At 37.2% G+C, this 26,312-nt stretch overlaps 1 protein-coding gene across 1 annotated transcript in view; it reads right to left on the bottom strand.

Annotated features, from left to right (window-relative positions):
* Positions 1 to 912: 912 nt before the first annotated feature.
* Positions 913 to 26,312, bottom strand: part of NSUN3 (NOP2/Sun RNA methyltransferase 3) — a 64,934-nt gene continuing 39,534 nt past the window's right edge. Inside the window, exon 6 of the mRNA XM_054585252.1 lies at positions 913 to 1,220. Within this exon, the coding sequence (XP_054441227.1) occupies positions 950 to 1,220 (271 nt within the window). The 3' untranslated portion in view covers positions 913 to 949. The remainder of the gene's footprint in view (positions 1,221 to 26,312) is intronic.

The raw sequence follows: 26,312 nt of genomic DNA, 5'->3' as shown, positions 1-26,312 counted from the left end.
TAATAGTATAATCCACTCTCATTAGGCAGCTCCCTCTTGTGCATTAATATGTGACATCACACTCTCATATAACATTTCATAGCAGAGTGAAATAAAAAGCCCCTCCAGATTGCAACTGTAAGATAATCAGATTCTGTAATGCTCATTATAACTGCAATTATGTAACAAAACTCTCCAAATATAGTTCAGTTATTGCAGTTATTAATCATTCTGGTTTTGTTTCGAGTACTTGCTTTATAGTCTGCTGGAGAGACTCCATTATTCTACAAGCTGAATGTCGAAAGTCAAACATGTGCATGTGAATCTGCTGTTCTAATGGCCTTTCAACATAATTTACCCTTTCAGTTTGTAGTTGTGAATACAAAAAAGTAGAGAAATAAAGCTGGTGTCATTAGAGTCACTGACCTTTGCAATAAACAGAAGATGGTCCTTGACAAAAAACAACTTAGCAAATAAGAAACTTTTTTTGCTAGACCTAGAAATAGTGCTGCTTAAGAAGTTAGTCTCAGAATACCAATCATTTATTGAAAAAGAAGGAGGAAAACTCTGAAGAACCTATATTTTTATAAGGAGAAAAATTATAAGGGGGCCAGTAAATGTGCCTTTTTAAAGGTTCAATGTACCAACATCATGGACAAAATGTATTTCTAAACATTCTATGCATAAAACCAGGTAGATTAATTTAACTACAAAATGCGAAGGAAAAGACAGCAGATTTATTATACAGAACAAATACCATCTGCACCACCTTAAATCATGATTATACATATATTTCTAGAAAAATATACACCTGGAAAATTCTTAAGCCTAATCTCTGAGATGCTAGAATATTAACTAAATAAGATTCCAAAGCAGACGCAGAGATAGCAACTCCATAATTATTTAAATGTTAACATGTAGAGACCAGGAAAATAAATCGACATGGTTTATAAAATTCACAACACTAATTTCACACAGTCCATGATTTTTTCAATTTGGCTACATACATCGGGCCCCAGGCTTTGCCCTTTTCTGGAATCACCAAGAGTCCACATTCCTGGCCGGTGGGAGCAAATGTGAAGTCCTGGGAGCAAGTCCTTGCCATTTCTTTAATGTCCACAGGCATGATGTTACTGTAGGAATTTAAAATTTCACTGATCACATCTTGATTTTCTGCCTTGGAAAGTGTGCATGTAGAGTACACAAGTAACCCTCCAGGGCGTAATGCCTTAATCGCAGACCTGCACGTAATCAGGAAAACACATGAGATTGGTTAGGTACATTAAAAGCAAACCACGGGGTCTGAGGTCAAGGAAACTTACATACTTGAAACTAAACTTACTCTGACTTGCACTGCAATAACTTTGGATGTTTTCTAGCCTTACCACTATTTCCTTTTAATGTATCTGTGGATGGCTAGGAAAATGGTAATCAAATCAATGAACATGGGAAAGACAGTGTGTATTTGGTTTGCTGTTTTGTTCTTTTAAGATAGGCAGACAGGAGTAGAATATGAAATAATGGGTTTGTCTCTGGCTGCACTGAGTGGTACACATGCATAGGTGGTGTGGAGCTGCTGAACTTCAGGAAGGGGGTTAGGGCTCTGTGATAGTGGAAGTCATGTGACTAAGTAGGATTTCCCAGAAAAAGAGCAAGAAAAAAACCAGACTAAAGACAGACACTCAGAGAATGCCTATATTTAAAACGAGGCAGACATTAGAAAAGAAATTAAGACTTCACTAGTTGAAAGTGGAGCTTATGAGAAGAAAGGATGTTTGTTTGTTTGTTTGTTTGTTTGTTTTTGAAGGGAAAACCTACACATATTTGCGAATGCAGATGCAGCAGAAGAGCAGTCCCAGGCGTCAGAGTGCAAGTGAAGCTGGCCTTTGAAAAGGTGGGGTTCAGCTCTTCATCGGAAACTGGATGGGAGCATGAACATGGAACCAGGATGTCTTAAGGTAAATAAAGGTTCACGATAAACAGCCTTGGTAAGAATAGCGGAGAGGGAGGCAAGGTCATCCACTGAGACATAAACTTGAAAAGTTTTAGTCCTGCTGCTGTGGTGAAACCTCAGAGCAATTACTAATCAATAACTTTAAAAAAAGAAAAAGAACTCATGTTCCAGAACCTCTGTTGGATTTAAGAGTACAGTCAGCCCCATGTCTCACATCTATATTAAACAACAAGAGCACATCCCAATAACTAAGATTTATAATAAAGATCTACATAGCAAAACTATGGTATCTGCAGATGTCACTAAATTAAGGCTCTTAAGATGGAAAGATCATTCTGGATTATGAGTGGGCCTAAGGTGATCACAAAGATCCTTACAAATGGGAAAGGGAAGCAGGAGAATCAGGAAGAAAGGTGATGACTGATGCTAAGGCTGGAATGACAGGGTTGCTGGCCAAGGGCCAAGGAATGTGAGCTGTCTCTAGAAGGTGGTAAAGTAAGGAAATGATTATCAACAGGCTCTACCCTTTTAGGCTGCTATAACAAACATAACCATAGATGGGCATATATTTATAATGCATATATTATATAAGCATATATTTCTCACAGTTCTGGAGGTTGGGAAGTCCAAGATCAAGGCACTGGAAGGTCTGACATCTGGTGAAGACCTGCTTCCTGCCTCATAGATGGGCACTGTGCCCTCCCATGGCAAAAGGAGAAGGACCTCTCCGTAGCCTTTTTTATAAGGGAACTAATCCTACTCATGAGGGCTCCATCGTAATAACCTAATTACATCCCAAAGTCTCCATTACCTAATAGCATCACCTTTGGGATTAGGAGTTCCACATATAAATTTTGGGCAAGGAGCGGGGTGGGAGGGGCCACATGCATTCAGGCTATTGCACTACCCTAGAGTTTCCAGAAGTAACTGTAGCTCTTTCTGCACCTTGATTTTGAAGTCATGACCTCTATAAGTGTAAGACTGTGGTAATTTGTTATAGCAGTGATAAGAAACAAATGTATACTTGCGATGGTATTTTTATGTTTTTAAATAATGATTTAAATAAAAATCTCCTAAGGCATTAGGAGATTTTGCTAAAATTGTATAAGTTACAACTATACTCATTTTGGATCATTTTCTACTGACTACAGTAATGGATACAAGATTTGTTTTTTAAAAAGTTAGATTACTACACAAGGAATATATGAAGGTTTGAATGTAGATTATCTGTAAATTTATAGCATTTAATCCTAGTTCCACAATTAGCAAAGCCAATGCCTAATTGAGTAAGTATAATTCATTCTCATTACAGTTGTACAAAAGTACATAGAAGCCTTGTCATTTACAAATATGTTTCTGGCTTGATGCAAATTTAAATTAATTTATCCAATGTTGCCAATGTTGGCTGACTCTTCTGCTTTGTTTTCATTCCAACGTTCATAACTTATCTTTCTAAAATTAGGTTGGTGTAACTTTACTGATCTCATTAATTTCTAAACAAGGAAATTGTTTAGAAAGGCTTTCTTAGAAATTGGATTAATCTCAACACCGTAGGGCAAAATGTTAGGGGTTCTTGTCAAATGGCTTATTGCTGTTTTGCTGCTGATGACTGTTCTTTAAAAACCATTTCTATCCTTTGGCTTGTAGTAGTTGTAGATTTTAAAAGTACCATAATTTGTATTTAAAGATCAGGGAAAACAGACAATGAGAAAAAAAAAAACACAAAAAACTAACTCCCAGGGTTCATAAAGCCAAGACTTTTCTATGCTAAGAATTATTTTATGCCATAGAAGGCATCTTTCTCATAAATTGAACCAGTTCACACTGAGGTCCACTACTGGCTGTGGAGAAAATATAAATCTATCTCTATTTTAGCATTTACCAATGCACATAAAAGTTTTTTTGCTTTTGATACAAAAATGGCCCTAGGTGCTCAATTTTAATTAAGGCTGGAGTATTTAACAACCCTATAGTCAAATTAGTTCAATGATTTAAAAACCAATACTTCTGGTACTAATATTCCAATAAAAACCAAAAGATAAATTTATTATGTGTTTTATAATATAAGTGAAAGTTAACACATCCCTAAAATATAAGGACCTAAATGTACAGTACTCTGCCCACTACAGTAAGGCCTAGGATAAATCATCTGCTTCCATAAAATTCAGACATTTTTAAGAGTCCATCAGAATCTAGTAACTATTGTAGTATAGGTTTTTCATCCATATCATAAAAAGACTATATATGTAGTTGCAAGAAAGACAGTAAGCCGTGGGAAAGGTTGTGTTGCTTCAGGAGAAAAATGGTAAGAATGGAAGAATGATACTGCTTAGTAGTTCTTAACAAGCCCAGTAAGACATTTTAAATTCTGGAGGATGAAAAAAACATTTAGAAGTTAGAGACTTGAATAGCACTAATACACTGGAAAAGTTGTGGTAATGACCATATAGAAAGATAAGGCAGGATTAGAGGAGAAAAACAGGACACGTTAGAGCTGGTAGGTTCTAATGGAAGGCAAAGGATTCTCTATGCTTTCTGTGTAAATTTCTGTGCCATGCAAAGTTATTCTTTTTTTTTAATTCTCACCTGAGGAAATGTTTATTCATCTTAGAGAGAGGAAGGGAGAGAGAGAAAAACATTGATGTGAAAGAGAAACATCAATTGGTAGCTTCCCATATGTGCCCTGACTGGGGATTGAACCTGCAACCTTTTGGTGTACAGCACAACATTCCAACCACTGAGCCACCTCGCCAGAGCAAAGTTGTTCTGGTTTTTTGTTTGTTTGTTTGTTCGTTTTTTTAATAAGATGAAGGAAAACCAAACAATTAAGCAACATCCATTCCGGCATAATGATATACTCTGCTAATCTCCAAATCAGCTGTGTCCTTTGACTTCTCAATGATTGTAAGTTTTATGGCTTAACGATGAGTAATGGGTTATTTGTCACCTGTGCTAGAGCACTACATTGCATGAAATTACTAAAAAAACAAGTTGTATTATGACTGACATGTATTCTTTACCATTGAACTGTAACTGATGCTAAAAGTGGGTTAGCAGAACTTTCTAATCATCCTTACCAGTAGAAGTCAGAAAAAGATGTCATGACTAACTACAGTAGATGAAGCAAAAGTATTTTGATCAGATTACATAGAAGGCAAACCTAACACTTCAAACTGAAATGGGAACTAGTAGACATTATTTTGGGTTTTATACATTATTCAACATACAATGTCCAACTGTAATGCAGAGCTGGGGGAAGCATTTCTAAAGGAAGCAGACTTGCCACATAATATGACCCTTCTATTATTTTCCTGAAACATATATATTTTCCTCAGAAACCTCCTACCTAAGTGCTGATTAGGCTTAGCTCTTCTTAAAGTAAGATTCTATCTCACAACACTGTTTGTAGGAAATAAAGCTGACCTTGATTAATAACACAGCATAAAATAGAATGGGAAATTCTTTTACCCCAAGTGTTCCTAACAGAAAAAGAATGTATGCCAGATACCCTGTTGCTTTATGGCAGAGATTGGCTGTATAAAATTCTTCAAATCTTTGTCTTTCAGTGTATTATGGAATCGGCTGAAATGCATTCTGTGCTTGAACCACCTAGTTAACAGATCAAAATGTATTCTAAAAAATAAAGCAATTAAATAGAATATAATGGTAAATTAAAATTTCCCTATTTACAAACAGAAAACCTTACTCATTTTTGGCAGTTCACAGAGTACCTGGAATGGTACTTCAGGTCTACTATCTCTAATATAACTATTATGAAACCCAAAAGCTCTGCAACTTACACTTTTTTCTTAAGTTTGTAGAAAAGTCATTTGGCCTCAAAATGTGACCTAAATTGATATAAAGCTATTTATGGTCAATACTTAACCCCTGTGATATAACTTATTCATATGTTTTGCTGAAAACACATTGTTTGATTACAAGGTGTTGCCCCAGACACTAATGGGCAAGGTGATATACCAAATATGTATATTATTACCTTTTTAAAAACAAACAAAAAGCCCTGGCCAGTGTGGATCAGTTAGTGGGAGCATCACCCTGTAAACCAAAAGGTTGAGGGTTTGATTCTGATCAAGGCACATGCGTAGGTATTGGGTTCGGTCTCCAGCAGAGGCCCATACCAGCAATGTTTCCCTCTCGCATCGGTGTTTCTCTCCCTCTCTTTCTCCTCCTTTTCCTCTCTCTAAAATCAATAAGCAAGTCCTTGGGTGAGGACAAAATAAATAAATAAATATAAAGCAAAAAAAAAAAAAAAAAAAAAAAGGAATTCTGAAACACATCTGGCCTCAAAGGTTTTTGAATAAGACTTTTTATTTTAGATTCAAATGAGCTAGAAGTATCTTCTGTACTATATGGACATGAAAAACTAGCCCCATTGTTATTTGATGAAAGCTTAATTTAATTATTTTTTTAAAGTAAACCATTTAAATGTTAACTTTGGAAAGCATCAGATAGGCAAATCTGCAGTTTACATGAAGGAGTCCATCAGTGTTTCCTTATTCTAAAACAAAATAAGAAGGAAAACTGGACTGTTTCACGTTCTCTCAATACTCCAGTTGCTCCTCAGCACTAAACCGTCCCCCGCCCCTGGCAAAAGGGTGTTTTAATTTGTATGTTTGTTATTTTTAAAAGAACACTTTGTTCAATCAATAATAAAGCCACTTTTTCAGGAGTTCATTTGTCATTTTGTTCAGTGCTTTCCACTGCATTTTTCCATCCTTGAAAGATCTGCTTAGAGAAAAATAGAGAACCAAGTCCCAAGAGTTATTTAAGATACTGGCTTAGAAATAAGATGAGCACGTACTGCTTTCCCAGCAGAAGAAGAGAGACCACTTTTACATTCCTATGCTAGTCCATGTAGCTTTCCAACTATCGGTAATGCCTGATGACTCAGGAAAATAAAAGAAAAATAATTACCTGATTTTAATATCTTGAAGAAGTATTATTTTAATGAAAGCATAAGTTCCATGACCTTGAAAAACTAAACAAACAAAAAACTAGAACATCTTGGAACCCTGACAGCTGTCAAAGTTCCAAAGGGAGGGAGGGTATTTCAAACTTAACGATAATTGAAAACATGATGCAGGAGGCTGTCCTGTTGTTCCTATGGCAAATCTCTGAACCTCAGAGAATGTTATTTTTATGAATAGCAATTAAAACAACATAACACATTTTTAAAACATAAATTCCACTTTTCTGGTCTATTCTTCAGGTCCTTGGTTAGAAATTTGGCGTTCAGTTGGGAGGGTCAGTGTTAATTAGATCACTAAATTTAACTATTTTCTGCATTTAAAAAGACTGAGCCTAAATTGCAGAAGAAAACAATCAGCACAGCAATAGTGCCATCTTTTGTCCAAAGCAGAAACTAATTTTCCCCATTTTCATTATTCTTCATGATTCAATATCAGGAGGTATGTGACTTCTTTACATGTTTCAAGTTGCAATCACTGTCTCTCCTACAATCTGGGATGCAGAAGTAAAGCAATCATAGATGGATATAGTCTGGAGCAGTTTTTATAGCTAAACATTACTGTGATTAGTACAGTTATTCTTTGTCTTTCTTCCTGTCCTTTCCACTACTATTAAAGCATCAAGGCAATAGCTACCATTCGTTCAGGTGTAAATATGGGGAAGCAATCAAGAGAAATAGATTTAAAGATCCTTTATTGCCACAATATTAGCAAGTCTGTCCCCCCATCTTAGAAACTCTAGCATTAAACATTTTTTAAATCAACTAAGATTGTAGTAATTTTTAAAAATTAAAATTACAGGAGCATCAATTCTGCAATTGGTTTCTTGTAACCATTTAATATTCAATTAATATTTTAGAGGTTCTATATAAAGCTATTTTATAAGGTCTCTTGCAACTTATGTAGAAAACAGTTATATAATTGTGTAAAATGTAAAGATACTGTCAGTCTTTGTATCCTACCGCCCAAATGACAATTTAATTAAATCCAAAACTGAAAAGGTGATATGCTTCCAAAGAACACTGCACACACACAGAATATTCCTCAAAGAGGAAATTCTTTCTTTCTTTTTTTTAAAGAATAGAATAGAATAGAATATTCCTGAATCAATGGGAATGTAGACTTGGTCCAGGAAACAAATGAGATGCTGATCGTATATTAACGAGTGAAGGACAAGTGATCAGCCTAATTAATCATATTACCTTATGTTTATTTGAGGCTTAATTTAAAGAGAGCCTCACACATGGAGTCTTAATAAAACTTTATGAGGTGTACAGGGTAAACAGTCTGACCAATTTATCAAATGGAGAGTCACAAAGACTCGGTGACCTGCCTGAAGTTAACACAGCCAATTAATGCAGCACAAAAACTGCCACGCTAATCTAAAGCTTTTTGGGGACTGCAAGCTTTTCCAGTGCTACATGCCCTGAAGCAAATATTACCACTGCTAAAATAAGTGTGGAATCTGGGGCAATAAAACAGAGAGTACTGCATGCATACATTTTATCTTCCCAACTGTCCCAAATACTCATTAAAGGTAAAACTTTTAGACACTTTTAACACAAAAAAACCCTAAGAGTTTATAGGACTGAAGCTATGACCTGAGAATTTTGGCTACCTGCTTCTTTCACAGAGCATACACCTTTCACCTATCAAAGTGCCACTGCACAGAATTTATGATGAAATAAATGAAAGCAAATACCTCATGCTGAGACATAATCCAAACCCCTTCATCACACACTGACATCTAAATCATAGTTTTAAAAAATTTTAACGAATTAGACTCAACAGTTAGAAACTCAAAGGTAGTTACTTCATTAAAATTCTGAATAATTTGGTAATTATTCCAAATAACCTTGTAATTCATTTACCCGAATTTTGTTTCCACAACTCTAAAAAGTAGATTAAAATATCTATTTTCCTCAGAAGCTTGTTGATAAAATGAGTATAAACCAGTCTAAGCTGAAAGGCTCATTTGCAGCCCTCATCTTATTATACTATTGGAGCCTGTTATTCATCGGCAGCTTCAGAAAACTTTGTATCACTTTGGCTTCCTGGACATGACTCTGAAGTTCTCTTCTGACCTCCTTCTGTACCAATTCTCCCTATCCCTTAAATATCAGTCTTCCCTAGAACTTAATCCTTGCTTTATCTTTTTTGCCAAAGTTAGATGTTTTACATAGGTTATTTCATTCAATCTTTCCATTAAGTTTCAAGACATGAATTAATCATTCTCGCTTTGCAGAGAAGAAAACCAAGGTAAGAGAGTTAAGAAACTTGTACAAGTCCACTCAATTTGTAAAAATAGTAACTGTCCAAAAGAGGATTCAAATCCTGACACCAGAGCTGTATGTTGTGTGCTCTTAACCACACTTATCCTTGACATGTTCTTTTCCTTCCCACTCTTGAGCCAATCAATCACCAAATTATATTAATTCTCCATTGAAACTATCTTGCAAATCTAACCACATCTCTATTCCCTTCCCATTCACTTAGTTGAGGCCTTTGTCATCTATTTCTTGACCATTGTAAAATCTTTCAAATTGGTTTTCTTGCTAAAGGATTTTCTTGCTAATTTTCTTTGCATCCTCCAGTACTCTTTGATGAAGGGATTTCTAACTTGTGACAAATACTAGGTTGGCCAAAAAATTCTTTTTTTTTTCTGTAAGATGGCTCCAGTAATGCTTACTTGTCTTTAACTTCATTCAAAACAATTTTGTTAGATTTTATTGTTACAGCTGTCATATCAACATGCATTTAAAAAAAAACACCAAACACCAAAACTGGTGAAGTTCTGTGTAGCCATTTTAATATTGAAGGTGAGGGAAAATGCTCAACATTTTTGGCATGTTATGTTTTATTATTTCAAGAAATGTAAAAACACAACTGAAATGCAAACAAATAAAGATTTGTGCCGTGTATGGAGAAGGTGCAGTATCTGACTGAATGTGTCAAAATTGGTTTGCGAAGTTTTGTGCTGGAGATTTCTCCCTGGACAATGCTTCACAGTTGGGTAGACCAGCTGAAGTTGATAGTGAACAAACTGAGACATGGAGAACAATCAACATTGTATCATGCATGAGATAGTAACGTTACATCACATGTGACATACTCAAAATATCCAAATCAATAAAGTTATTGGTAAAAATGAAAAAAATGTGTTTTATTTTAAGGGAAAAACCATACAGACTTTTTGACCAACCCAATACTTCTAATTGTTCCTCAGTATGTGTTCTCATTTTCTTCAGTAGTAATGGGATGTTTAATTGAGCACAGATAAGGCTAATTTCCTAAACTGCTTTTCACTAAAGGTAGTAATGACTAAGTCTGACTCAGGAGATATGAGTGAAAGTAATGTGAGTTATGCTTTTTTGCTCCTTCCTCCAAGTTGAAACACAGATTAAATACCAAGAGCTGGCATAGCAACCCTGGACCATGAGGTGGAACATAGATGGGGCCTCAGTCCCTGATGGTTGTGGAATCTGGCAATCAACTGCTTGCCAGAAGAACCCTTGAAAGCCTACTCAGACTTTTACTTAACAAATACTATAGGCTAGAAAGCCTATGACTACTAATTTTATGTGTCAACCTGGCTGGGCCATGGTGCTCAGATATTTGATTAAACATTATTCTGGATGTTTCTGTGAAGGTATTTTCAGCTATAGTTGACATTTAAATTGGTGGACTTTGAGTAATGCAGACTGCCCTCAATAATGTGGGTAGGCTTGATCCAGTCAGCTGAAGGCCTGAAAAGAACAAAAGACTGACCTCCCTTAAACAGGGAGGAATTCAGCCAGCAGACAGCCTTCAGCCATGACCTACAACATCCAGTCTTTTCTGGATCTCCAGGCCACTGACCCATCCTGCAGATTTTGAACTTGTCAGCCTCCATAACCATGTGAGTCAATTCCTTTAAACACACACACACAAACCCCCCCTACCCACCCACCCAACCCTTTTGATTCTGTTTATCTGAAAAACTCTAATACAACCAATAACCTTTATTATGCCAGTGAAAAACACTGAATAAAATTGATATTTATGATATCTTGAAAGATCACATGCTAAACAAAGCATATATATATATATATATATAACTTTAGGATGACCAGAAGAAAATCTCAAAACATTAATATGTGTTAATGAGAGAAAGTTCAGTAAAGATCTTGGGAATTTGGAAGCAGAGATGGAAGGAATATAGCTCTGCTAAGCAAGGCTCTCTGCCTGTGGATTATAATCTAAATTGACTAAAAATTTAGTAATTTGGGCCTTGCAGGGTTAGAAAAGTCAACAGATTCTGTGCCCTAAAGTGAAGTAGCGATAAAAAAGTATCCCTGAAGAGGCAGCTCTTACAGAGATAAGTCAGGGTCCTCAAGCCTCGTTCAAGCACCTAGGAGTAAACATTTTTGTGTGGGCAACAGGGTTCAGTCCAAAAACAAAGATTTTGCTTTCATACCTCACCTAATAAAATGGAACAAACTTCTGATAAAAACAATATGAATAAACTTAAAAAACATGCTGAGGGAAAAGTCCCAAATTAAAAAAAAGAAGAGTACATGTTTGATTACATTTTTACATAGTTTGAGAATGGGCAAAGTTAATCCATAGTAAAAGACATCAGAGCAGTGGTTGCCTCTGGTGAGTGATGTGAATGGATTCTAACGGAGCACTAGGAATCTTTCTGGGGTGATGAAAATGTTCTATACTGGATAGGGTTGTGGGTTACACATGCCTATGTAACTGTCAAAATTCCTTGAAATGAACATGTAGATTGGTGTACCCACATGTTGCTACAGATTCACTGTGGGTGGGGTGTGAATCACAGGATCTTCCTTTGACTTCTCTGAATCCTAAACTAGGGCCCTATGCAGGTCCATGAGGAAACACCCCAGGCTTCCACAGATCACCCAGGTCATTAAAGTCGGATGCTTGGTGGTGGTAAGAGACTTATCTATGCAGGTTCTGGGGACAGTACAGGGACCAAAGTTTTGCCACCCTATTGCTGTCTTTTTGGGATATTGATTTGAAGCTGTTTATTAAGACGCAAGTCTTAGAAAGAACCTTTGAACCACCCCCTTTTCCTGCCCCAGAGATTCAGAAGAGAAACCTGCTTTGGGGAAGGGAGGCTTGGCATAGTAACCTTAAGAAACTCCACCCTTGCAGGAAGACTCTAAGCCTGTTAGCTAGATAGCCCTGACTCCCATTGTTTCTGGGCTGCCTAGCAAGAATTTTCCCACCATGCATTGTTCCACTCTTCCTCAACTTCCTGTAAATTGTCCATTCTCACTTTTATCTCATACCCTGTTCCTGTCCGTTCTCCTTTGTCCAAAAATGTCTTATACACCCAATGGTGCCTGTCTTTGAAATTTTCATGGAGTCTTCATGCCGATATGAATTCCACACACACATACTAAAAATTTGATTTTTTTCTGTTAATCTCTCTAAATTTGATAATTAACCCAGTCAGAAGAACTTAGAAGGTGAGAGGAAAAGTATTAATATATAGGAAGTCTATCTGGATAAAGTCCGGCCACTGTTAACATAATGTGAACGGTTTGCACCACATTGATGTGACCTGGAAGCCAAGGAGAGTGGACAAGGAATGTGCACGTGTGAACAACGACGACCTCACTGTACTAGTCAGTGGGGGTGGTAGACACTCTTGAGTGAGCATGTGTACTGTGTGGCCATCACATTCAAAATGACTGAGCCAGTAGAGCAACAAATCTGCATCAAATTTTATGTTAAGCTTGAACATTCCTCCTTGCAAACTATTCAAGTGATTCAGAAGGCTTTCACAGATGATACAATGAGTTCAGCGCAAATAAAAGTGTGGCACAAGTACTTCAAAGATGGTTGAGGATTTGTTGAAAGTGATCCATGTTCTGGAAGGCATACAACAAGCAGAACATCTGAGAATGTTGTACATGATGCAATGAACAAAGATCAGTGACTGACAGTGTGAGAACTGGAAGCCAATATGGGAATTCCAAACACTACTGTGTCTGAGATCTTGACATGAAACATGTCATGGTAATGTTCATTGTGCAGCTTCTGCTACCAGAACAGAAGGAACATTGTGCTGCAGTTGCTAATGACTTGATTCAAACTGCTACCAATGAACCAGATTTCCTCAAGAAGGTCATAACCGGAGATGAATCATGGGTCTATGGCTATGATCTGGAAATGAAGGCCCCATCATCCAATGGAAGTTGCCTGGTTCTCCACACCTGAAGAAGGCAGGGCAAAGTTGTAGCAGGACCATGTTAACTGTGTTTTTTGATTGGGAATGTGCTGTCCATCATGAGTATGCCCCTCCCAGACAAAAAATTAAAAAGGAGTACTACACCTCAATGTTCTTTGTTGGTTGAGAGATACAGTATGACCAAAACAGCCACACCTATGGGCAACTGGTGATTGGCAGCTTCATCACAACACCACACCTGCTCATGCCCTACATCTTGTGCAGTTTTTTGGCAAAACAGCAAATCACCCAGGTGACTTAGCCCCACTACATCCCAGATTTGGTGCCCTGAGACTTCTGGCTTTTCCCAAAAATGAAATCACTTAGGAAAGGGAAGAGATTTCAGATAGTTGATGAGATTCAGGAAAATACAACAGGGCAGCTGATGGCAATTTCAACGAAGGATTTTGCAGTGTTTTGAACAGTGGAAGAGGCACTGGGAGAACTGTGTGAGGCCCCAGGGTACCTGCTTTGAAGGAGACTGAGGCATCATTGTCCTATGTAAAATATTTCTGATGTCCTCTACCTTCTGCAGTGAACATCTTTCTTTTTCATAACACATGGCTGTATACTTTCTGGATAAACCCTGCAATTTTTTTTTTTCCCTTTTGTCCCTGCAATAGAAAGATGTGGTTCCTACATCTACTTCCAGGTTCCAGTGCACCTTTGTTCCCTCCCACCTCTTGTCCTCACCATTGGTCCTGCTACCTTTGAGCTCCACCCAGGAAGTAGGGACCCAATTATAAACAATTTTTATAGACTGCTTAACCAGCTCCCACAATTAAGCTCCAATTCCTATAAGAAATTGCTTACATCATTTGCAGGGACTCCTCTCTGACCAAATCCTGACAGTCAGCAATACTTCTGCCCTACGAAGAGTAAGGCAGACACTGTTGTGTAAGTAACTATCAAGTCAAGGAGTTAAAATTCATTCTTTGACTGATCTTTCTTGATGCCTAGAAAGTTGTAATGCTTATATAATTATTTTGTTTCCTTTTGACCAGGCAAACTTTTATTCTTCATCATTCTAGACCTGCTTCAGAGCTCACATAGTTTCTGAGACTTTCACTGATTTCCACAGAATTCTTCCCTTTTCTGTTTTTCCCAAGCAATAAATTTTTAGGTCCTTGAAAACAGGGCTTATATCATAATCATTTTGTATTTTTTATATATAACATAACTGGAAAGAATGTTCTCAAAATATATTTAACAACTATATGAATGAGTGTTACCTTAATTAAGAGGCAGGTCAGGCAGAGAATTTTTCAGTGTAAAACAAAGGAATATACCTAGAAACTAACACTCAAACATCCAGAATAGGGAACAACTCACACAACTTACATCTCTTAATTGTAGAATAAAAATGATAAAAATCAGAGGTTTATTTGGAAAAAAGAAAATAAAGCTTTTGTCAACAATTTATAAGAGTGGGAAAGAAGTTTTTTTTTTCCTCTTGCCAGCAGGGGTTGTAGATCCCTGCAGAAAGTAAAATAATCTGGTAATGAAGTTTATTTCTTAGGCATTATGGTCTCATATCTAGTTGAACTGAAAAGTTTGGTTAACTTTTAGAAAGTGAACTTAACTCTATGGAAAACTATGGCCACCGCTTTTAAACTGAGATATGTGGTACTGTGATATAGTGATTTATAATAAGAAATACATATATTTGGTCTTCATCCCCTTTCTGCACAGAGCTCCTAAAGTCTTGTGATTTCCTAAATGAGGAGAGCAACAAAGGTGTCTTTTGTTATGCTAACAAGGTGACTCTAGGACTGCACAGAAGGTTGGGAGCTGGTTGCCAGGGGAACCAACCACAGGACTTTCAGATCAATCCCCTGACATCTGGGGAAGGGAGAGAGGCTGGGGGTTGAATCAAATGATAATGGCCAATTATTTAATCAATCATGCCCATGTAACGAACCGTCATAAAAATGCCAATGGCCAATGGTTTAATCAATCATGTCTATGGGTTGGTGGAATACACACCTGGTGGCACTGGGAGAGCAACATGTCCAGAGAGGCCATACAAGCTCTGTGCCCCTTCTCATATACCTTGCCCTACGCACCTCTTCCATTGGATGTTATCTGTATCCTTTATCATACCCTTTAATAGGTTGGTAAATGTAGGTAAACTGTTTTCCTAAGCTCTGTGAGTTGCTCTATCAAATTAACCAAACCCAAAGAGGGGTGTTGGGAACTTCTGATTTATAGCTGACAGGTCAGAAACATAGGTAACAACCTGAATCTGCAGTTGGATCTGAAGTGGGATGGTGATGGTGATGTGGACCGACTCTCTAACCTGTGGGATCTGACACTATCTCTAGGTAGAAAGACAGATCATTAGGACACCCAGCTGGTGTTGCATGAAATTGCTTGGTGGTGGAGGGGGAAACTGAAACTCCCCACCACCACATTGGGACTGGTACCAGAACACTTTTTGGGTACCAAAAATTCTATCAAACATTTAAAAACAAAAGTTATCCCTGTGATATTGCTTTTCTGGAGACATAAGGGAAATCTAACAAAGGAGGTTAGTGTGGGGGCAGTCTGATTTAAAAGGAAAAAAAAATCTAGTCTTTTAAAATATTATTAGCTTAATTTGATGTACCAATGGATGTATTTTAATTATTACAAGATAACTAAACAAATGGTAAAACCACACCTTTAACCAACTGTTATGAGCTCCACAAAGCTTTTATCTGTAAGTTGTTCCTTTTTTTGCCTCACCCCATTCAAAATGTTTATTCCTCTGCATTTCATATCTTTTTTTTCCTCTCAGCATTTCTGGGATTTTTGCTTCATTTACTTTTCCTTACCATTCCATATACTTTTTTCTATACTACATTGTTGGTTTCTATATTCCTTTGCAATTTTCCTATTTGTGTTCCTTTCAGCAGTTCCCATTTCTTTCATTTTTTTCCACGGCCTATTTCTCACAGTTTCACTCACTTGATACATTTCTATCAGTTGCTGTTTCTGCTGGTAAACAGTAGTCTGGGCAAGAAAGCAAATAAATTCCTACCACTATTAAGCACTGAAACCAAAGAAAACATTGAGGCAAAAAGTAGAAGTTCATGTACAATATATCAAATAAATGCAGATTTAAAGTTAAGTTTCAGGTACTATAGCATCTAAAACACAGAGATTTCTGGGTTGATATTAATAGTTACCCAGTGCTATCATAGTACTCTTTACTGTGCTCACAGTAAGTAATTAGATTCCTAGGTATCAAACTGTTTATATCAAAGAAATTCTAAAAATTGAGATAAGGAAGCATGACTCAGTTTGCTGTTTGCAGAGATCATACCCAGAAGCTCTTCCTTTGTCAACCTAAGAAACAAATATAATGCTGATAATTATCTTCTGTCCCCAAGTATTAAGTTTTTACCTTCAGAAGGGATTTTTTTTATAGTACTTGTACAACAGAGTAATAACTTTAAGACACTCCTGGAATAGATTATATATGACGAGTCTTAACATATTTATTATCAGTTTCAACCTGGAGATCTCTAGTTTAATACATCTCAACAATTACCTCATTAAGACAGGTATAAGAGTATGCTTTAGGGATTAAAAACTCTGCTAAAATTAAACCCAAGGAATCCAGTTTTGTGTTGCTTAAATTAGAAAAGAATAACAATAGACACATTAGACTTAAATTTAAAATAGGGTCTTTGATCCTCTTTCAAATATGGTCTCCTCATTCATATAAAGAAAAAGATCTAAAAAGCTTTCAAGAAAACCACAAGAATTGACTGAATTTTGGGCCATAGAAAATGTGCTTATAAATGAACACATTACTTATCACTGATTTAAATTATTTTTTAAAGTTTTTTCAAACTTTTTTTTAGTAACACTTCTGGCTGAGATATAGGCATAGGTAGATGCACTTTGCCTCCTACACAACCAAAAGGACAGCAACAAAGTTAAAAATAAAAAACAACCAGAACTGCCAGAAAATCAAACTGTATGGAAGTCCGACAACCAAGGGGTTAAAGAGGAAACATTCACCCAGACCAGTAGGAGAGGTAGGGGCGGGCAGCCAGGCAGAGAAGACGTGCAACGGGCATCAGCTGGAGGACTGGGAAAGGCAGCAGCTAGAGGTCTAGGTGAGGCCTCTCACCCAGACGGTTCCACATTCATGTGCAGATTAAATGGAGGCACAACTGGGGAGTGAGACAGACTGCATAACCCAGGATTCCCATGAGAGTAAAGAATGCCTCAAAGCCTCTGTCTGTAAAAATCTGTGGGGGTTGCAGTGGCAGGAGAAACTCCCAGCCTCACAGGAGAGCTCATTGTGTAGGACCCCAGTGGAGTCCTAGAACATACACAAACCTACCCACCTGGGAATCAGTACCAGAAGGGCCCAATTTTCTTGTGGGCAGAGGGGAAAGTGATTGAAAGCTGGTGGAAAGCCAAGAAAGTGGCATTATTCCCTCTCTGACCCCTCCCCCACATAGAGTGCCACAACACAGTGACATGGGTTGCCCTGCCCTAGCAACTACATAAGGCTCTGCCCCTTACAACATAACAGAAGTGCCAAGACAAAACAATATGGCCCACGTGAAAGAACAGATCAAAATGCCAGAAGAAATACAACTAAGTGACGAAGAGATAGCCAACCTATCAAATGCAGAGTTCAAACCACTAGTAATCAGAATGCTCACAGAAATGGTTGAGTATGGTCTCAAAATAGAAGAAAAAGTGAAGGCTATGCAAGGTGAAATAAAGAAAAATACACAGGTACCAACAGTGAAGGGAATGAAACCGAGACTTAAATCAACAATTTGGAGAAGGAAGAAATAAACATACAACCAAAACAGAATGAAGAAACAAGAATTCAAGAAAATGAGGAGAGGCTCAGGAACCTCCAGGACAACTTCAAATGTTCCAACAACTGAATAATAGGAGTGCCAGAAGGACAAGAGGAAGAGGAAGAAATTGAAAAAATAATGAAGGAGAACTTCTCTAATCTGGCAAAGGAAATAGACTTCCACGAAGTCCAGGAAGCTCAGAGAGTCCCAAAGAAGTTGGACCCAAGGAAGCACACAACAAGGCACATTGTAATTACAATACCCAAGATTAAAGAAAAGGAGAGAATCTTAAAAGCAACAAGACAAAAGGAGACAGTTACCTACAAAGGAGTTCCTATAAGACTATCAGCTGATTTCTCAAAAGAAACCTTACAGGCAAGAAGGGCCTGGGAAAGAAGTATTCAAAGTCATGAAAGGCAAGGACCTGCATCCAGGATTATTCTATCCAGCAAAGCTATCATTTAGAATGGAAGGGCAGATAAAGTGCTTCCCAGACAAGGTAAAGTTAAAGGAGTTTATCATCACCAAGCCCTTATTACATGAAATGTTAAAGGAACTTATCTAATAAAAAGATAATCAAAAATATAAACAGTAAAATGACAACAAACTCACAACTATGAACAACTGAACTAAAAAAACAACAACAACAACTAAGCAACTAAGAACAGGAACAGAATCACAGAAATGGAGATTACATGGAAGGTTATCAGCAGGGAGGGGGAGGAGGGAGAATGGAGAGAAGGAGGAGGGGATAAGAAGCATAAACGGTAGGTTCAAATAGACAGGGGGAGGTTAAGAATACTATAGGAAATGGAAAAGCTAAAGAACTTATATGTAAGACCCATGGACATGAACTAAGGGAAGGGGTGTTGCTGAGGGGAGGGGGGTGCAGGGCAGAGGGGAATAAAGGGGAGGAAAAAGATGGAGCAACTGTAATAACAGAATCAATAAGATATACTTTAAAAAAACAAAACTTTTTTAGTAACAAGAAAAAACCTTCCCCAAATGAAACCCTACAAACTTAATCATATAAAATTGTAACAACTCTAGTTGAATCTGGTGTGGTGAAAAATGCTCTCCTGGTCACCCTTCTTTCTTACCTCCTCAAAATAGCTCCTGAAACAAGGCTAGAGAATCCTACATCTTTATAAAGCAAAGTTTAAAAACCACTGTCTTATTTATTTATTTGGTGGAAACCAACAGCCGTTTCCTATGAAAAAATGAAGTAATTTGATTTCTGCAGTAACCATATTATAAAAGAATGAAAAGCCCATAAGGCCAAGTCCCCAGAAAACCTTTCTGATGGAAGAAGCAAGGTTTCATTTTGTTGATTATCATTAGAGGCTTTTCAGAAAAAACAATTAAATTCTAATTAATATCAATGATATTTTACAAACTGAATAGCTATGATGAGTTAATGAAATGCTTACATATCTTATTATGAATACCTTTGTTTTTTAACTTTAACCTATTGATTAATCTATTGATAATCATTCTTACCTCAAAAATTTTAGTAACTTCCTAATAGATTTCCTTTCTGTTTGCTCCCTTATATATATATCCTCTATATGAAATAAATTAATCTAACATAAATGTAATCATTTTACTCCATTATGAAAAATACTTAGATCCTCACTGTGTGTGTGTGTGTGTGTGTGTATACAGTTCTGTTAAATTACGGACTATGCTATCAAATTAAATATTACTGCAAAGTATAGACAATTAAAACAAACAGAAGCAGAACTGTCTAGGTCAAGACTAAGTAGGGAAGGTAGAGCCTTATTTTCCCATAGCCAAAATAGGTTGCCCCCAAGTGTTCTGGAGATAGTACAGAAATCACTAACAAAACAAAAATTATATGCTACTAATAACATAAGCTTAAAATATATAAGGCAAAAATTGACATAGCTACAAAGAAATGTACAAATCCAAATCATACTTGAAGATTTTAACACACTTCTTTCAATAACTGATTGGAGGTCAGTTTTTTTTTTTTTTTCTTTTTTGTAATACTGTGGAGTACTTGAATAACAAAATTAACAAATCTTATCTAATAAACATGTATAGAATACTGTATTAATAAACAAATATAAAACTCACCTTCTCAAACACAAATAAAATATCTAAAAAAAATTGATCTAATATGGAGTTATGAAGTCAAAATAAATTCCAGATGGCTGACATAATATGGCACATGTTCTCTGATCACACACACACACAAAAGAAGATAACCAGAAAATCCCTACATATTTGGATACAGAAAACAAACTTACAATTAAAAAGATGAATAAAGATAAATGCTGGATCTTCAAAAGATCCTCAGGCAAGACTGATGAACAAAAAATAAAAAAGAGGGTATCATTTTAAATCCTGCAGACATTAAAAAGATAACAAGGAGGTACGGTACACAACTTTATGTCAATACATTTTGTAATCATGCAAACTGGGTTTCAGCCACCTGGCACCTTGAATTCACATGACCCAATGCTTTGTGTTGGAGGAACAGATTTTTATTAATAGGGTTCCAACACTGAGGGTGCTAAGAGCACTCCTGCTCTGAGCTCTTCTCTCCCACAAGACCCAGAACTTCCCTCGCTCCCCAAAAAGCTACAAGCCAAAACCATGCCAAGAAGTTCCCCACTTTCTTATCTGTCCTTAAGCTGGTCTTGCAAACAGATCTTCATCCTCTTCAGCATGTGCACTTGTGGGTCTGAGTTGCCATCTTCTCACATCAGCTCCCTCCTTCAGGATCTACAGCATGCTGCTCGCAATCTCCGTGCAGCAGTTCTGGAACCACGTGCCATGCTACACTGGATTATGGTGTCCCAGATGTTGGGCCCAGGGAGGCCCACGTCCCTGCGTGGGACTCTGTCTCCCAGAATGGGCTTACATACACATATGGTCTCAACCTGTGGTATATCCCACATCTCCTGGGGCCTATGAATAAGACAGAGCAAGAGCGAAGCTTTCTGCCATTAAGTCTCACTCCCTTTAAAACACTCAAAATGAATAATCCTGCCTCCCTCTACCAAGCCAGACCAGTTTCAGAATATACCACTCAAAGGTACTGTTTTTCAGAAATGCAGAAATCTGCAGCTCAGCATTCCCGGTCCCAGTTCACCTCCAAGCATCTCTCCTGAGTCGGGGTGCCCCAGCCTGAGTCCTTGACGTGTCATTTTCTTTCCTATGGAGCCACATTTACTTCAGCCGTCAGCTGACCAGTTGTCTGTGTGCTTGCCCAGGCAGGTCCCCTGCAGCTCTGCCAGCTCTGCCACAATCTTTTCAGACAGTCCTTGTCACAGACTTCTCTGCAGACCTCCAAACCTAGTGGCAGACCACCCACTCAAATTTTAAATGCTTGGCTCATAACTTCCTATGTGGCTGAACATCCAGCTCTTCCTATGGTGCATTATACTCCACCATTTTTGTCAGCTCCACGTCTTTGGCCCTATTCCAGCTGCCAGATATCTTTAGTCATGGCAAGAGTTCCCAGCCACACACAGGCATTGGGGGTGGGCATCTGCCCATGCAGCTCAGAGCAACTGTGTCTCCCGGCTATGTCACAAGTCACTCTGCTAGCATGTATTCTCACAATCAAGTATACAATTTGCCCCTTGCCCCGGCAGCAGCCTTCTTCCTTCAGGAAGGCATGAGCTGCTCATCGGCCTTTGTTATGCAATGTGCCTTAAACTTCCACTTTCTGGGTATTCCTTCATGCCCCTCCTCTGCATTTTTGCAGGATTTGGAGAGATTCCCCTAATTTCAGGGAACCCATGCTCTGTACCCCATTATAATTTGGAGACTTGGATAAAATGTAAAAGTTACTAAAAACAAAAACAACGCAAAAATACAAAACTCGTAACTGATTCAAAAAGAGAATATTTAAAGCGCTACAACCAAGCAGAAACTAATGCAATGGTCAAAATTTTCCTATAAAGAAAATTCCAGGCCCACTTGACTTTAATTGCAGGTCCTATCAAATAGTCAAAAACATTTAATTATGGCAATGTTATATAAACTGTCCCAGAGAATATAATGAAAGCCCACTCCTCAATTTTTTTACAAGTTTTTTAAGGCATTTTTATTTTTTTATTATTGTTTATTCTAATACATTTGTCAAAAAATTTCCCCCCCCTTGCCCTCCTCCACCCAGCCCACTCCCAGCTCCCACAGCCAATCCCCAGACCGTTGTCCAGGTCCATGGGTCATTTATACATGCTCTTTGACTAATCCCTTCCCCTACTTTCCACCGCTCCTCCCTGTGGCACCGCCCCCCCGCCACTTTCCTGTGGCAGCTGTCAGTCTATTCCCTGTTTCCATGTGTCTGATTCTATTTTGCTTATTAGTTTATTTTGTTCATTAGATTCCTCTTATAAGTGTGATCATATGTTATTTGTCTTTCACCAACTGTTTTATTTCACTTAGCATAGTCTCCTGTTCCATTCATTCTGTCACGAAGGCTAAGAATTCCTTCTTTCTTTGTGCTGTGTACTTTTCCACTGTATAGATGTACCAGTTTTTGATCCACTCATCTACTGATGGGCACTTAGGTTGTTCCCAACACTTGGCTATTGTATATAGTACCGGTATGAACATAGGGATGCATAAATTCTTTTGAATTGGTGTTCCAGGATATTCTGGGTATATTTCAAGCAGTGGAATCACTGGGTAAAAAGGCAGTTCCATTTTTAATTTTTTGAGGAAATTCCATACTCTTTTCCACACTGGCTGCACCAGTCTGCATTGCCACCTACAGTGCACCAGGGTTCCCTTTTCTCCACATCTTTGCCAGCACTTTTTGTTTGATTAATTAATGATAACCATTCTGACAGGTGTGAGGCAGTACTCATTGTGGTTTTAATTTGCATCTTTGATGGCTAATTATGTTGAGTGTTTTTTCACATGCCTATGGGCCACGTGTATGTCCTCTATGGAGAAGTGTCTATTCAGGTCCTTTGCCTATTTTTTAACTGGATTGTCTGTCTTCCTGATGTTGACTCATATGAGTTCTTTATATATTTTGGAGATTAAACCACTATCCAATGTATGAGTGACAAATACGTTCTCCTCTACAGTGAATTCTATTTTCATTTTGATGCTGATTTCTTTTGCCATGCATAAGCTTTTTATCTTGATGTAGTCCCATTTGTTTTTTTTTTTTTTTTTTATTTCCCATGTCCTAGGAGATATACTGGGAAAAATATTGCTACATGGGACCTGAAATTTTACTGCCTATGTTTTCTGCCTGAACTTTTATGGTATCAGTAACTTTATGTCTTATCTATTTTGAGTTTACTCTAGTATATGGTGTAAGTTGGTGGTCTAGTTTTATTTTTTTCCATGTATCATTCCAGTTCTCCCAATACCATTTATTGAAGAAGGTATTTTTACTCCACTGTATGCTCATGCCCCCTTTATCAACTGTTGACCATAGAGACATGGGCCAGGGTTTTTGTGTGTCAGTGGCTTTTTTTATTACTGTTCAATTTCACTAGTTGTTATTGGTCTATTCAGGTTTTCTGCTTCTTCCTGATTCAGTTTTGGAAGACTGTATGTTTCTAGAAATTTATCCATTTCACCCAGGTGGTCCAATTTTTTGGCATATAGCCGTTCATAGTAATTTTTACAATCTTTTGTATTTCTATGGTATCAGTTGTTACTTCTCTTTCATTTCTGATATTATTTACGTGGATCCTCTCCTTTTTTCTTGATGAGTTTAGTTAATGGTTTGTCAATTTTGTCTATCTTTTCAAAGAACCAGCTCACGGATACACTGATCCTCTGAATTGTTATTTAGTCTCCATGTCATTTAATTCTGCTCTGATTTTGATTATTTCATTCCTTCTGCTTTTCTTGGCTTTGTTTGTTGTTGTTCCTCTAGTTCTTTCAGATGTAGAGTTAGGTTGTTTATATGAGATTTTTCTATCTTCTTTAGATAGGCCTGTATTGCTAGGAATCACTCTCAGAACTGCCTTTGCTGTGTCCAGTAGGTTTTGGGTTGTGTGTTCATTTTCATTTGTTTCCAGAAACTTTCTGATTTCCTCCTTGCTTTCATTGTTACCTCACTCATTATTTAATAACATGTTATTTACTCTCCATATATTTGAATGTTTTTGTGTTTTTCTTGAGGTTGGTTTCTAGTTTCAAGCCATTGTGATCTGAGAGGATGCTTCACATGGTTTTAATTTTCTTGAATTTGTTAAGTTTGTTTTGTGTTTAACCATGTGGTCTACCTTTGAGAATGATCCAGGTGCATTTGAAGAGAATGTATATTTTGCTTCTTTGGGGTGAAATGTACTATAAATATCAATTAAGTCCATTTGATCTAGAATGTTATTCAATGCTGCAATATTTTTTTTGTTTGAAAGATCTATATTGACAGTGCTGAATTAAAATGCCCTACACTGACTGTATTGCTGTCTATCTCTTTCTTAATGTCCTCCAATATTTTCTTTATATATTTAGGTGTACTTATACTGGGCACATATATGTTTACAAGAGTTACATCTTGTTGGACTGCTCCCTTGTTTGCCTCTTGTTATGGCCTTTGTTTTGGTCTATTATGTCTGATATAAGTACTACCCCAGGTTTTTGGGGGGTTTTTCATGTGCATTTGAATGGAGTATTTTCTTCCATCCTTTCAATTTCAGCCTTTGTAAATCTTTTGTTCTGAGCTGGGTCTCTTGTAGGCAGCATATATGCGGGTCATATTTTCTTATCCATTCAGTTATCCTATGTCTTTTCATTGGAGCATTTAATCTATTTACATTTAAGGTTATTACTGATATGTACTTACCTTATTTTGTTGTGTATAATGCACACTTTCTTGGCCAAATTTTTCAGGGAAAAATGAAAATGTGCATTATATATGAGTTGTACCAAAAAATCCTTATATCTGTTCTTGTAATTTGTAATCATTTGTTATATAAAATTTCTTGTACCATAATATGCTCAAAAATAAATGCTAAAATTTCTTTATAATACCAAAAAAACACGTATCAAAATACAAATAAATAAATAATTGAATTTAAAAATCAGAATGAAAGATTGTTTTTTCTGAAAGCTGGGGCCACAAATGTAAGTGAGCATTATATATGGCAAAAATACAGTACTCATTGCCATTTTTTCCCTTTGCACCTGTGTTTCTCTATTTCCCTACTTTTTCTTCTATTTTTAAAATATATTTTATTGACTATGCTATTGCAGTTGTCCCACTTTTTCCCCTTTCCCCCCTCTACCCGGTACTCCCCATTCCCTCTGACAGTCTCCCCTGCTTAGTTCATGTCCATGGGTCATGCATAGAAGTTCTTTGGCTACTCCATCTCCTATAGTGTTCTTAATATTCCCCTGCCTATTCTGTAGCTACCAATTCATACTTCTTAATCCCTGCATCTTTTCCCTCATTCCCCCAATTCTCCCTTCCAACTGATAACTCTCCAAATGATCTCTGTATCTATCATTGTTTCTGTTCTGCTTGTTTGCTTAGTGCTTTTTAGATTCAATTGTTGATAGTTGTGCATTTACTGTCATTTTAACATTTATAGTTTTGATCTTTTCCTTAAAGAGGTCCCTTTAACATTTCATATAATAATAGCCTGGTGATGATGAGCTCCTTTAGCTTTCCCTTACCTGGGAAGCATTTTATCTGCCCTTCCCTTCTAAATGATAGCTTTCCTGGATAGAGTAATACAGGTTGTAAGCCCTTACTTTTCATCACTTTAAATACTTTTTGCTGGTCCCTTCTACTCTGCAAAGTTTGTTTTGAGAAATCCGCTGATGAAAAGGAACTTTTTTTGTGGTCAACTATCTACTTCTCTCTTGCTGCTTTTAAGATCTCTTATCTTTAACCCTTGGAATTTTAATCATGATGCATCTTGGTGTGGTCCTCTTTGTGTCAATCTTGTTTAAGGCTCTCTGTGTTTCCCAGACTTGTATGTTTATTTCCTTCACCAAATTAGGGAAGTTTTCTTTCATTAATTTTTCAAATAAGTTTTCCATTTCTTGCTCTTTCTCTTTTCCTTCTGGTACCCCTATGATTTGAATGTTGGTACTGTTGAACATGTTCCAGAGGTTCCATATCCTAGCCTCGTATTTTTTAGATTCTATTTTCTTCTTCCTGTTGTGATTGAATGTTTTTTTCTCCCTTATGTTCCAAATCATTGATTTCAGTTTCAGTTTCATTCATTCCATTGTTGATTCCCTGAAAATTTTTCTTTATTTCACTTTGTGTAACCTTCATTTCTGCTGTTGAGTTCCTTGAACATCCTAGTAACCAGTATTTTGAACTCTGCGTCTGATAGATTGCTTATCTCCACTTTGTTTAGTTCTTTTTC

This window comes from Pteronotus mesoamericanus, unplaced genomic scaffold (genome assembly GCF_021234165.1).
Source record: "Pteronotus mesoamericanus isolate MK-2021 breed Mesoamerican mustached bat unplaced genomic scaffold, CSHL_Meso_final contig_82, whole genome shotgun sequence".
NCBI lineage: Eukaryota > Metazoa > Chordata > Mammalia > Chiroptera > Mormoopidae > Pteronotus > Pteronotus mesoamericanus.
The sequence above is the reverse complement of the archived record's forward strand: the minus strand, read 5'-3'. Positions and strand labels throughout refer to the sequence as shown.